A 14,088-nucleotide genomic window follows, 5' to 3' on the forward strand; every position below is an offset into this window, starting at 1 on the left:
CAAAGATTCAGTCTAAATAACATAAACAGAATTATTAATCTCGTCTCTTATGTCTAAATCCACCAGCTTGGAACCGAATTAAATGAAATGTATTGACAAGCGGTAGGTACTAAAAAAAGAAACATGGTCGCCAATTCCCGGTTCAGCCTTAGATCCCCCGCGGAGATGCTCTAACCATAAACCCCATCAGACCACTGACACGGCCATCAGCGCTGTACTAGGGACTACGAAATATTGTTTTCTTCGTTTTCGCATCGCATGATGATTATGGCGCTGGGAATCATGAGAATAACAGAATCATGTTTCTCCGCGCCTTCAATGCTTCTCCGGGGGACGATATAAAGTCGGCAGTATAGACACAATTAACCTACAACAGGCACAATAAACAAACAGCACATACAGAACAGACACCATACCGTCAGTACAGAAACACACAATGGCTCTCACAGCAGCACAAGTAGCTATCGTCAAGAGCACAGCTCCCATTCTCAAGGAGCATGGCAAGACCATCACTACCACATTTTACCGCAACATGCTCGGCGCCCATCCCGAGCTAAAGAACTACTTCTCCCTTCGCAACCAACAAACAGGCGCTCAACAAGCTGCTCTCGCAAACTCCGTCCTCGCCTACGCCACATATATCGATGATCTCGGCAAGCTGTCCCACGCCGTCGAGCGTATCGCCCAGAAGCACGTCTCCCTCTTCATCAAGGCCGAGCACTACCCCATCGTCGGCACTCATCTCATCGGTGCCATTGGTGAAGTCCTCGGTTCTGCTTTAACCACTGAGATCAAGGATGCTTGGGTTGCTGCGTATGGCCAGCTCGCAGACATCTTTATCCAGCGTGAGGGTCAGCTGTATGATGCTACAGGTGAATGGAACTCATGGCGCAAGTTCAAGATTGCCAAGAAGGAGGCTGAGAACGACTCTGTCACCAGCTTCTACCTTGAGCCTCTTGATGACAAGCCTCTTCCCAAGTTCCTTCCCGGACAATACGTCAGTCTGCAGATTCCTATTCCTGAGCTCGATGGTCTTCTCCAAAGCCGTCAGTTCAGTCTGAGCGAGGCCCCAGGATCCAACCACTACCGCATCAGTGTCAAGCTCCAGGGCCCAGAGGAGGAGCCTTCCATTGAAGATCTCTCCGCTGGCAAGGTCCCCGGTCTTGTCTCCACTAGACTGCACAAGCGATATAACGTTGGTGACGAGGTCGAGTTGAGCGCTCCCGCTGGAGAGTTCTTCCTCAACCCCGCCGACGCCTCAGCCGCGAAGAAGCCTCTTGTTCTCCTCTCGGCCGGTGTTGGAGCCACTCCTCTCATTTCCATCCTCGATTCCGTTCTCGAATCGGAGACTGCCTCGCGGCCTATCACATGGATCCATGGAGCTCGTTATTCCGGCTCGACATGCTTCGTGCCTCATGTTTTGGACTCGGCCAAGAAGCACGACAACATCACCGCCAAGATCTTCCTCGAGGATGTCAAAGAAGGCGACCAGTACGACTTTAAGGGCGAGATCGATCTTGCTCGTCTGCAAACGGACAAGCTTCTCCAGCTTGACAGCTCTGATGCTGAATACTTCATCTGCGGTCCTGAGGACTGGATGGTCAAGGTCAGGGCGTTCCTCGAGGAGAATGGAGTTCCCCGCGAGCGTCAGCACCTCGAGTTGTTCAAGACTGGTGACGTCTAGAATACTGTGAAAGCGTCATAGATTGTGTATTTTTATCAGATTGTGAATTGGTTTTGATTGGCATATTGAAGGCGTTGGGGACTGCTTCATGGGGAGGGTGTATTATTCGAGACGCTTGAATTGACCAAAGACTACATATACTAGATACCAGCCACTACCCTCATCTCAAACAAAAATAAAAAGTTATTTCCTTCATTTACTATCCTTTTAGCGGCCGTGTCTTGGTAAATAGCCGACCATGACCTGAAAGTCTCAGTGCATAAGGTAGCACAGTCAACAGTAAAACATGAATAGCAGTAACTTCTCATGGCTGTGAGACGTCTTACAGTATAGCCACGAGTAAAAGTAACGAGAGACAGTAGCAACAAATTACATGTTCCCAGGCAAGGCTCGAGTTACGACTGGACGCCACCAGTCAATGTCTCGCCTGTTTGTGGACGACGTTGATCCTTTTTTGGATACAGACATTCAACAATGAGGGGTGAAAGCTGTATGGTCGAGAGGGATTGCATGTATGGCTATAGAAAGGGATAGTTACGAATGGCAGGGCCATGGAGACGGGATGAGATGAGATCGGATGTAACCGATCGAAAGATGGGGTTGAAAGGGTAGGATCCTTGTTACGTACAGTACATCATCTGAGAGGAGAACTACGGGTAATGCAGAATGGCATGAGGTGACGTGATGGTCAATGAAGAGAGCGATACTGGGGATACATATGTGATCTGATATACAGTGCCGGTAGATCATGGTTCATCTTAGTACAAACACTAACAAGACTACTCAATCATCCCGAAATCTGATCCCCCAACAGGATTGCCATAATAGCATGAATCACTCGCCTTGCCAAAATAATTAATCTCATCAGTCCAGCCATCTGCAGCTCGCCCAATATCCTTCCAATGACATAAACTGATATACCGATTTTCAAGCCTCCTACCCAAAACTGCGGTGAGCGGGAAGGGAAAATTAAAAGGCAGAACACTAACGAGGCACGAAATAGTAGGGCTAACAGAGTGTGAAAAGAAAGGACGTGCTTCACGTTGCACGGCATGATAACCCTCGAGGTTGATGACGGAGTACAAGGCGTGCTGTTGTGATACATTGGAAGATGAAAAGTGACGAGACGCCACCGCTTGTTGACATTTGGATGGAAGAAATTGACAGATATGGTGAGAGTATTAAGAGTATTGTGTTGAGGTCTATTGATACCCAGTAACGAGTTAAGATTAAGAATTGAAACATGGTAACTTGTTCCCAATTCTCGTCCTCGTCCTCATCTTGGTCGATCCATGGGATCGGATTCCCTGACAAGGTCTCACGACAAGGGTACCGACATCATCGGAACCGCCTCACTGGCAAGATACAGGAGACTAGATGCAGCACGACACGCTCCTTAGACGAGTTGATGCATCAAGGGCTTTTTCCCTCGTTCCCTTCTTACTCCTGTCAATTTTTACCTGGTCAGAATTCACGAGAGCGGTTACTATGCCACACAGAAGCTACAGTATCGAGACGGTTCCTTGTTTTCTTTTTTTGATAGTATGCATTCATGGGCATTAAGCAACTTTCCTCCCTTCTATAAACAAATTCGGGATACCCCATGTCTTGACCACCCCCGATCTGTTTCCCCCTTTTCCTTCTCTCACTAAGGATAACATGGCCGAGACGGTGATTCGAAAAGCTTGTGATCGCTGTCACGCTCAGAAACTCAGCTGCAAACGATACAACGACGAGCCGTGTGAGCGCTGTGTAAGACTCAAGACGGAGTGCAAGTCAAGTCCATCTCTGAGATATAGGAAGAACCAGCAACAGCAGCAACTTGTGGAAAACAGTAACAACAACAACACTTCTCAACCAGCACTCAACTCGGCCTCGTCGACTGAACGCCGCTCTCCGAAACGACGACGGACCGACATCCAGGAAGATGCGAGTCTTGTCTCACCCGAAACGGGTACGTGCCCTCTTCCTTTCTCTTCTCTCTGTCATATTACCCAGTCTCTGTCTTTGTCTTGGATCCAACCGACTCACTTCACTGCCGAGAGGTATGGAAAGTAGCAGTGCCAATAGTACCCCATACAACCAGCCTGACGTCTAAGAGTCATGTCCCTGTCTCACCCGATCCCGTCGACAATTCGAGTTCCAGCGCCGCCGACTTTGCCTTTACCTTTGACCAACAGCTGGCCTTTTTCACAAACAACCCTCAGTATTTATCTCATCCCGAGTTCCCCATCGACAATCACCATCATCCTCCTGTCTTTTGGGAACAACCAGCAACGACGACCACCACTCCTACTCTTCTCCAACCTGAAGTACCAGTAGTAGTACCCCCTTATCATCATCATCAAGTTGCACCAGAGGGTGACGCCCTAAAAGTGCCTGTGCCCCTGACCAGTGCTGGTGAAAGCTGTGTACCTGAGCACAGCATCTCCTCTGACAAGCGCGCGTCACGACCGCGGCGCACAACAGCAACAAAGCAGAGGCCTAGAACCAGACTCAGGCCGAGGCAGATCACTCTCCGGCACGACGCTGACCTATTGCCTCTGCAGCAACCCGAGGCTCCCCGGATTCACTGGATGGCGCAGTTGTCTGACATCAACGCCCGGCTTCTGGACCTGGCGTCAGCTCTACCTTCTCCCCAGGATGGACCATTTTTAGGTCGTCCTGTTGATGAGGGGTTCAGAGGCCAGGGTTTTCCCATCGAGGACATGTTCAAGCTGACTCGTCGAGTCGCCGACATCCTCGAGGAGCCTCCCTCGAGTAACGAGAGCAACAAGATGCATCACTCCACCATCGATGGAAGTGACCCAGGCAACGCCATGTTCATCTTATCGACGTACGTTCGACTCTTGGACATGTATCAACGAGTGTTCAACCTCGTACACACAGAGCTTATATCCCCGCCCGATGCCAACACGATGTTTAGCTTCTGGGAACTACCCGACGTGACGGTCGGTTCGTTCGCCGTCGAGTCGTCACCCTTTCTGCAGATGTCTCTTACGATTCAACTAGCAGAGGAGTTTCTTTCTCGTCTCAGAGGCTCGACGGCGCGGTGGTTAGGGGCTGGGACGGCATCTTCTATGTTCTCGGGGGTTGTGGATGTTTCTTTCCAGGCGTTTCGCGATCGGGAGGAGGCTTTGGCGAAGCATTTGGTTGAGCTGCGGAGCGAGATAGAACCTTGGATAGATTCGTAAGAGATAGGAGTGACTGTCTTGTTTTTTGATAGGAGATAGGTGTCTTGTTCATCGATTGGGGGATGAGTGTCGATGGATGAGTGTGTATCGGTGAAGGGATGGTATAGGGGGCTTCGACTTGTTGACACAAAGCAAGAAAGAGTCAAGAAGCAATTCATTAATACATACCTGGGTTTACTCGAACAACGTTTCACATTCCTTTCAATAATGTTCACATAGTTCGTCGAGAAGCTCCTCCAAACCTCGAGGCAGAGCACCAGTTTCTCATTCTACAATCAGGAGCATCAACATGGACACGACACATGCACATTTACAAGACTTTCATTATTCCCATATACTCTCTATGGTAATCCTTTCTCCTGTCCTAACATTTCCATTCTCTCCCAAGTGGCAAATTCTTTACAGAAACTTCAGCATCTTTGAAGCCCAATTCATGCCCAACAGACCCAAAGATCTGGAACCGGCGAATATCAAATCGCTCCGTCTTCCAAGATAGGAATATGATCCTCAGGGACCAAGTAAACCAAATCTCTCTCGCCAACCTTCAAATCTCTCTCGTCTAGCTACCTAGGTACTTAGTTTCTATTCCCGTGAGGCCATGTCTGATCGCAAGCAGGCCTCCCGGGGATCTCAAGACGAGAGAAGAGAAAACAACTCTATATCGTCTTCGCAAATGAAGGTCAATCTCGCAATATACACTCCCTCCGATAGCCTTGTCATGCAGTAGTAGCAGTATACACCATACCAACTAGAGCGTATCAAAGTTCTCGGCAGGTTACAGTACCCATTTTCCCTTCTTTTGGTCCAGACCTTGGTCACGCCACGTTTAGAATAACTCAATAACTCTAGACAAGTCAATCCAGAGATAGAGAGCATTGAGAGGCTGAGATGAGGAGACTTGGGAAACCAACTACCACCACCCCCCGCTAGGGGAAGCCTTGCGATGCATCCGCCGCTACTACGGAGAGGTGCTCCATGGTGTTTGATTGGAAACGCGAGCTTCTGCTGGCCGTTTGATGAAAGGTGTAATGTGCCGATGCTACCTAGCACCGGTACACTAGCAAAGTGCTTTTGTCCTTTCACCTCGCAAGCCCTTGTAAACTCTGCCTAGGGGTACGCGTTTAGAGTTCGGGGCTTGGTGTCCCCCCCCCCCCCATCCACCGTTGTCTCATCAAGGTTTTTATGTCTCGCCCGGTCGAACCACCATGAACTATATTCCCATACAACATCCGTTTTTTTATCATTCCGATACTTCAATTAAAAGAGAAAGCCAAAATAATAATCGGCGATATGCCGTGCGTTGAATCCTTGAATTGAGGTTTGATCGCCCTGCGCGCACGATATGCGACAGGGCTGTGCTAGTGCAGGGGTTATCATTACGAGCTTTTTCTACGACGGCATAGTACAAAACTACTGGAGATGTGTCAGTTTCACTTGACGTCCACAGTAAAAAAAGGAAAACGCTCAGACTTTACGACGTATTGATAGTAATGGTAGCAGTATTGTATTAGTTCACCAAACCTGCCGTTTGATCGTCACCAAGAGGCTTGTAAGTCAAGCATACATGCATCTAACAAGTACTGCCCACGGGCCGCCACGAGTAGTCGAGTCTCTGCCGAAAAATGATAAATGACAATGATTGAATCATGATGCTTCACCTGAACTATAGTACAACAGACGAGGCAAACCCCTCACTGCAATATGGTCATGGGAATGGCATCCTCCTCCACCTGGGTTACAGTTGGGAGTTATTACTCATCTTGATACAGAGTACTCTCTCCATACATGCACGAATAGCCAAGCCTATATAGTCCTTTTTCAGTAATGCAGGGATGATCTCATTAATTCGGAATCTTAGCAAACGCCGACGCCGAATAGATAAGTGCCCGTCTTCCGATGTACTACAATTCCGAATCCAGGTTCCGATAAAGCCAAGCCTTTTAGATCTCCAGAAACTACAAGCTTCCCAGACATATAAATACATATATGTCAAAGGATTGAGATTATTCACATGGTAACAGAACAAATCAGATTAAGCTTTACCCCAACCGTTTGGTGACTAACTTGACTAGACTGTTGCAGACCCTGTTGCCAAGTCCACCAGATGAGCATGTCCCATTGCCTCGGGATGGAGATAGTCAGAAAGTGGATATTGCCATCGTGAAGATCTTGATGCCCAACAACGTCTATCGTTCTCCTCTTTCTTTGATGCCTTTTTTCTGTTTCTGACGAATGAATGTCTTGCTTTACACGATCCTGAAGACGATCTACGAACTGGATGGACCCTTAATCTTCGGCACTAACAAAAGGGAGGCATGTCAGGGCAGTAAGCTAAGAATTTTCCTCCCTTTTCAGAAGAGGAATTGGGCATACCCAAGCTTCTTGTCAGGCGCAAACTAAGATCACAAAGAGACTGACAGGCCCTTTTTGTCTCACAGGGAGAAAAATAGCATAATTCTCGCGTCATAGGCCCGTGCTATACTTTTTTACTCGCAGCTTCGTTTTGTCACATTATCGTTGTAAGTGCTGGCGGATGTCTGCATCCAAGCCTCAGCTCAGACACAACTACCGTATATGCACACAAATCCAGCTCTACTCATCTCGTTAAATTTCCAACAGGTTGGTTCCGCAGCATTAATCCCAGTCTAGGATATAATAAACATAGCTAGGGTGTGAAGATGATGTGAGGCCATGCCCTGATGATCCTTCCAATGATAGGCCAACTTGGAGATACCTTGGCCGACAAGACAAGGCAGAAACTTCTTTTTACTTTTTCTTGCTTGTTTCCGTGACTGGTATGCTAGGGAGAGAGTCTCGAATGACCTGGGCAACCCTGAAACTGTCTCGGTACCTTGACTCTTGCGAGATAGTGGCCTTGTTCGACACTCATGATGTGCTGTCGGCATGGCAAATTGAGTCGCATGGGTGGAGTGATATTAGAAGAGTCACAACTACATGCCGGGCCTTGGCTACCTTGATGTCTTGATTAGGCACGCTCATGTCCGGTAACTGAACACCCGGCTCATAACGTGATTGTGTTCCAGTTCATCATTCAGGGCGCAAGCCATGTGATGGCTTGTATGATCCTGATAGAGGCATATCATTCCTCACCTGTTCAGTTAACGCTCAGTCACTCCGCAAGGCAACTAGCTACTATGAGAATCATGTTATCTTGTCTTGTTGGTGTAGGGTATTTGCGGCACTTACATGTTTGGAACCAAAACTCACCCTGAATACAACGACACAAAGCTACCAACATGAAACTAACTCGAATTAACAATGACATGACACTAAAGATTGAGTGACTATAGTTTAAAACGTTCAAGTCTTTACCATGAAACCCATTACCATCGTGAACGTTGGGTGCTTCATGTAAAATTAACGCACCAGGTTGACCGGTGAGCTAGTCGTCTTTACGGATACCTTCAAAAAGGCTTCCGTCTTTTTAGCGGTAGAATTCCGCTACTGCTGCAACAAAACGGAACTGAGATCTAAACAAGTTACATCGAAAACTCTGGGGTTGTGACAGCTTTTGTGCTTGTCTTGCATATCTTCCCGTCTGTAGCATTCACTTCCTGTTGAGGCAAATATCTCTCCCATTTATATTTCACCGTCAAGATATCGGGCATCAAACAAACAACAAAAAAAGGCCACCCAAGTTCGAGACTCTGTGATTATTATGCACGATGCATGCGTTGTTGGTATGGAATGGATCGCACAGCTGTCAAGTGGCGGTCTGGTGCTGCATCATCTACATTAGTGAACAATGCAATGCAATGTATAATGCACACTCCACAAAACGTTTGAGGCATTGTTTTTGAGCAGTATTTCCAGTTATTGCATACGCAGTATGAGAGTGTGACTGGCAATCTGCGTGTGTGTCTGTAGTGTATACCGGTAGTTCACTCGAGGAGGTCTGAGTTGGTAGCATTCGGTACAGAACCAACCGAGCTAATCTCGCCCTGGAAAAGTTAGAGGGTAGTAAAACTGGGATTGAGAGTTGTTGTCTCTTTTGTTTTCTCATTTGATCGAACCCAAGAGCTCGGGAAATCCGTCGCTAACTTTCTGGGTCTTCTGGGTCTTCTGGGTCCCTGGTCAAATTCAACACAGACCAAATGGATCAGCCACCGGCAGACGAGGGAGAACACGTTCTTGGGTCCATGATCTACTGCTGCCCGGGCGAAGAAAAAAAAAAAACCTTTCTCTTGCTAACAGAAAAGGTAAATCACCTGACGGTGGACAAAGGGCACAGCTCGACGGACGATCCTAGGCCATGACACCAAAAGATGGAGCCCTTTGAGTGGAGGCCCTGTCCGTCTGCTCGGTAATGGGAAGCTGTGAGCCAAGGCCAGGCTGAAGGATCAGGCTCAGGGTTATTACGGACGTGGCGGAACTTTACCAAGCAATCGGTGTAATGGAAACGGAACCATGACAGAATAAGGGTAGAGAAAGAAAGGAAAAGACCTCGATAAAGGGATAGCTCCGAGACATGGCCCGCGAGACCTGTCAAGTCAATGCCTGACGTGAATCCAAGCATCTTCTAGACCTGGTCCACGTCGCGAAGGGTTACAGAAGGATTGTCGTAGATGCAAGCTTCCCCCGCAAGGAGAAAGAAGAGGTAATGAAGAGGATGATCATCTGCACAGCAAATGGGCTGTACAAAGTACAAAACATGTGTCGTTTCAACTCTACCTAATATTGTGTTCAACGGCTGTTGGTTCGTTCACTTTCTTTTCTTTTCTTCATCAGTGTCAATGTCTCTCACTATCGATTTCGCTTAGAATGACGAGCTTCTTTTGAACCTTGTCGCTCATCCCACTCGCATACGAAACGACGTTTTCGAACAAGAACTGTGAAAAAAAGAAAAGAAAGGATGGAACGTTGTTGACCAACAAGGGCATTGAAAGTGCGCCCGTGACAACAGAGACAGCGTAAATCAGCAAAGCAAAGACAAGCACCGGGTCGTCACACCCGCCGCAGAAGCAGAACATCCCGAGGCCCGAGCCCGCGTCCTGGGAACGCCAAAGAAGAAAGCTGGGACGTGTTTGATTGGTTGGCACACAAAAAAGGCCCCCCTCGCCTGTTGCAACTTGCAAGGGGGGCCATGAATTGCAACTGTACAACGCGACTGTTACTAGGGGGAGAGACTCAGTCAGGACTTGGGTTGGCGTCAGAGGACAGGGAGTACTCAGGCCAGATAGCGAGCCTTGACTGTTTAAGGAGAATGGACTTTTGGTGACGGCTTCATCAAGGTGAGATTGGGGGTTGTTTGACTAAGGATGGAATGACATCCTTTTTCACTGTGAAAAGCAACGTGATGGGAAGGATCTTGACATGTCCCTGGTAATATTGGTCATGCAGTAGAGACTCACTCAAACAATTACATCAATATTCACATTCAGTTAATGACGCCGCTTCGGGACGGGGACAAGCTTCCTAGAGCCCGTCGCCTGCCCTCCTCCTTCCAGCCAGTCGGTAAAGTCTAAAAAGGGTTCCATTTTCTCCCCCCTAGAGTTTCAAGCCCATCAAGGAGAATGAGGTACAGTAAACTGCTGGTTTGCAGGGCTGATTGGATAGCGGTGTGAATGACGGCGTCGGACCAAGTGTGGGTTTGTGGAAATGATCCCATCCTTCCAGAAGGACTTTTCTGCTCTCTTGTTTTTGTTTATGACGCACTGTTTCTTAAAATTTTCAGGGGCTCATGGCCATGGTTCAGTGGAGAAATGACCTAGTATGGTAAAGCGAGTGTTGAGGGGACTGGTTTGAGATTCCGTGTCGGTTAGGATTGAAATGATATAACATTATCGGAGCCGTAGTCTATTACTGTATCGTGGAATCGAGATAATGTAGAAATGGCACAACAGGGGTCTATGTTCATTATCTGTGTCATTGGTGGGAATCCGCGGCAGGGTAGGACTGTATGCCAGCAAGGCTTGCATATAGCACTGCATGCATGCATGCATGCATACCTAGAGACAGACAGTCCAGCGTATTGACCGGTTCCTCTTTAGGAAAGTAAATGGATGAGAGGACCGCCAGAGTACAGGAATTTAATCATGTGTGACTCTTTGTACAGAATATTGGCATTATGGTCGTAATTCTAAATGAGCAAGAGTCGAGACCAAAAATAAACACAACGTGATAAAATACTTTATTGGCTCAAAAGCCCTGTCCAGTGTCATTCAACTTGATGAATCTCATCTCCCGGTAGCGGGTACTGTCTGAACTGTGCTTGTTTCGGCAGAGTGACAGGACAGGACAAAACAGCATTTATTCACCACATTGAGTTTGGCCTAAAAACTCGACTACTCTACCGGCATCCCACCACGTGTGCAGTGGAGAAAAAAACTGCAGCCGATGTGTGTAGTAATATGCAGCTACCAGTTAATAACTGTGGGCTTTTTATGTACTACTCCGTATGATGGGGCTGTCTGATGACTCTATTCCATTTCTGCTTGAGCAACTTCCAATCTTTGACAGACCGACATCTTCGAAACAAGGCCATTCCTCCGAATTGTGATACACTCGGCATTGGTGCGTCAAAGACGGTACAGTACGCGGTACTTGAGCGACAGAGACTGGTCTTGTTTTATTAACCAGGGTCAGGGGGGAGGGGAGGGGGGCATGACATGAAGGTGGATTAAACCATACGAGAGGAGAGTGGGATCAAGTAAAAAAGAAATGGCGTCAACTGTCCAAGCGCAACCTCATGGATATGAATCCAGAAGAACGTCTAGAAGGGAAGAAAAAGTCATGACATGAGACAAGACCGACTGGTGGGTCAAACTGTTATATGACCTGTGCTGGTGGTGGTCATGTCATATTAAACAGAGAGAAATAATAATTAATTCCCCAGTGGTAAAACAAAACTACAAATGACCGTGCACTGCATGTGCAATGCGAGCAATGCATCATCACCATCAAGGGAGGGAGAAAATCTTGTTCGTTCCGAGTTTGATGTGATGTGCAGTACGTGCACTACCTGAACTGACCTGAGCTCTGTCGGTAGTCCATGTCTTCTTTTGTCTTACATTGACTCGACTTATCTGATTGAGACCACTTGCGTTGCATTATTGATTCGGTAGATCCCTTTTTCCATGACAAGACAGCCAAAAAAGCAAATACGATACAATACCGGCAGCGGCAACGGAAGTAGATCATGATGTATCCCCCTTGATGCATGCAATGAATGACATATTTGAACATGACTAAGGTGAATGGCAAAAACAATTCTTTTTTCTTGTCATGACCTCCCAAAAAGCAATTATGTATTCCCTCCGTGATACCGCTTATGTTCTGTACCTGTACCGCAGCGGAACCGTTGTGGGATACCCTCAAACGGGGGATAGATGCTGATCACATGGGGAGGGGAGGGGAAATAGGTGGCACGTGAAGACAAGATCCCTTGTCGCTCATCTCCAATAAGCAAAATGAGACCAACAAACCAACAGAAGATAATAATTAAGCGCGAAAGATAATACAATTGATGAGGCGGTATCTGTCTCGTCGTCTCTCTGTCTGTGAGTTGCCTACCGTTGTGGGGATAGTTCTCTCTCGTCTCGACTCTTACTCACCTCAAAGAACGAGGCGGTAGGAAAGAGGATCTTTTGCTCTCGCCTGTTCTTTTTTTGTAAAAACAGGGACCCCTCTTTTTTTTCTTTCTTGACTCTCTTTTATCTCTCACCGGTATTCGCGATATTGGAGAGAAAAGAGAGAGGGCGCGGTCTGGCGGGCAGAAAGACAGAAAAACCATCCAAAGGGAAACAGCGCTTAAGAAGGGGACCATGTGGAGTAAAAAGAAACACACCCTGAAAGTGTCCCACTGAGAGAAAGAGAGAATGGGAATAGCGGCCTTTTTTTTTATAGATACTGCTGCGCGTTGTGGCAGAGTTTATATTTGTCGGTGAGTACCCAATCTTTATGTATGTGAGCCTTGTTTTCTTTGCAGACGCAGACAAAAAGAGGGAATAGCTTCAATGATTCATACCTAATGTATGTATGTGCTGTCTGTACAAAAAAAAACTGCGGTCCATCAAGGTTAAATTGACCAACTGCCGGCGGTCTCGCGATATGCTCGTGATTCTTGTCCCGTCTTGCGCGTGTCTGTTTTGTCTTTTGTGTTGTCTAGTCTACTCTTGTCTTGTCTTGTCTGATATATGTTGCTACAGCAGTGGAGTTTGATTTGAGAGAAAAAGGGTCCAAGCCATGTTCAAGACGCTGTTTCGTGCTGGCAATGCATGCATGCATGCGTTGCATTGCTATGCTGGCCAGTTGACAACTTACTCGCGAACGAATATGCCGGCGGTGGGATGTGTTATTCGTTTACACCTAATACATACTCACCTGCCTTGGGGAGTAGTAGTATCTGTGAATAGCATCAACTATTGAAACGCCTGTGCTTCAACTTGCCTTTTTTCACCTTGGGAGCTTCGGCCAGCGCTCGGTGAGTGAAAGTGAGTCAGTCATTAGTTGTTTAAAAAAAAAGTAATTCTTCAGGGTCTTCTTTTTTCTTTTCTGTCGTGTTTTTCACCTCCGTCATTTAATTAGCCATGACCACATTCATCCTCACTTCGCAGTCGCCGAAGCGCTCAAGGGCTCGTAGGTTGGTCTGTGTAACCCCCGTACTAAACTGTAGCGGTTCTAGCAGTCGTTCTAGGTGCTTCGTCTTGGGGAGGGGGGAGGCCTAGGGGGCCACCTAACACTGCCCTGCCCTGGCCTATTGCTCGCCTTAGATTAAGACCCCCCGGTAGTTGACAAAGACCTCAGGCATGACCTCGATAGCTGCATACTGAGAGACAAAGGGCGTGCATTTTTCACTCCCTCCCGCTCTTCAGCTTTCAGAACCAAAGAAACCCCAGACCCCTTGCTCACGGAATGTCTCCCACCCCCTATCACACACCCTCCCCCCTACGTACCGGTCGGTATTGGGTGTGTGGTTTTTACTCTGCTCCCTCGAGTCTGGTCCGTCATGACAGGGGTTTTTTTTCTATGGACTCCTCCTCAACTGGGAAGGGCCCTTCTTCCCTCTGGACTGGTTGTTATAAACAACCTTCAGCCCAGCTCATAGATGCCCCCGTCCGTAGGGATTCCGAAAACTAGCTTCTGTTCCGTTGTTTTGGGTCCATCTTGTCTTGTCTTGTCTTGTCTTTAAATACTCTTGACCTTTCCCTCGAGGCTGTCTTGACGTCGACGTTACAGCCGTGTATCATT

General features: G+C 47.5%; 2 protein-coding genes across 2 annotated transcripts; both read left to right on the top strand.

Annotated features, from left to right (window-relative positions):
• Positions 1-3: 3 nt before the first annotated feature.
• Positions 4-1,879, top strand: EDB82DRAFT_501858 (globin-like protein). The gene has a single exon (XM_025736224.2). It carries the CDS (start codon positions 437-439, stop codon positions 1,682-1,684), a length of 1,248 nt encoding a protein of 415 aa, XP_025586852.1. The 5' UTR covers positions 4-436; the 3' UTR covers positions 1,685-1,879.
• Positions 1,880-3,343: 1,464 nt separating this feature from the next.
• EDB82DRAFT_556721 (uncharacterized protein) lies at positions 3,344-4,878 on the top strand (the record flags this gene model as incomplete). The annotated part of the gene is made up of 2 exons (XM_065609675.1): positions 3,344-3,638; positions 3,683-4,878. 2 exons carry the CDS (start codon positions 3,344-3,346, stop codon positions 4,876-4,878), a joined length of 1,491 nt encoding a protein of 496 aa, XP_065465045.1.
• Between the last annotated feature and the right edge of the window lie 9,210 nt (positions 4,879-14,088).

Source organism: Fusarium venenatum, assembly GCF_020744135.1.
Source record: "Fusarium venenatum strain MPI-CAGE-CH-0201 chromosome Unknown EDB82scaffold_2, whole genome shotgun sequence".
NCBI classification, from domain to species: domain Eukaryota; kingdom Fungi; phylum Ascomycota; class Sordariomycetes; order Hypocreales; family Nectriaceae; genus Fusarium; species Fusarium venenatum.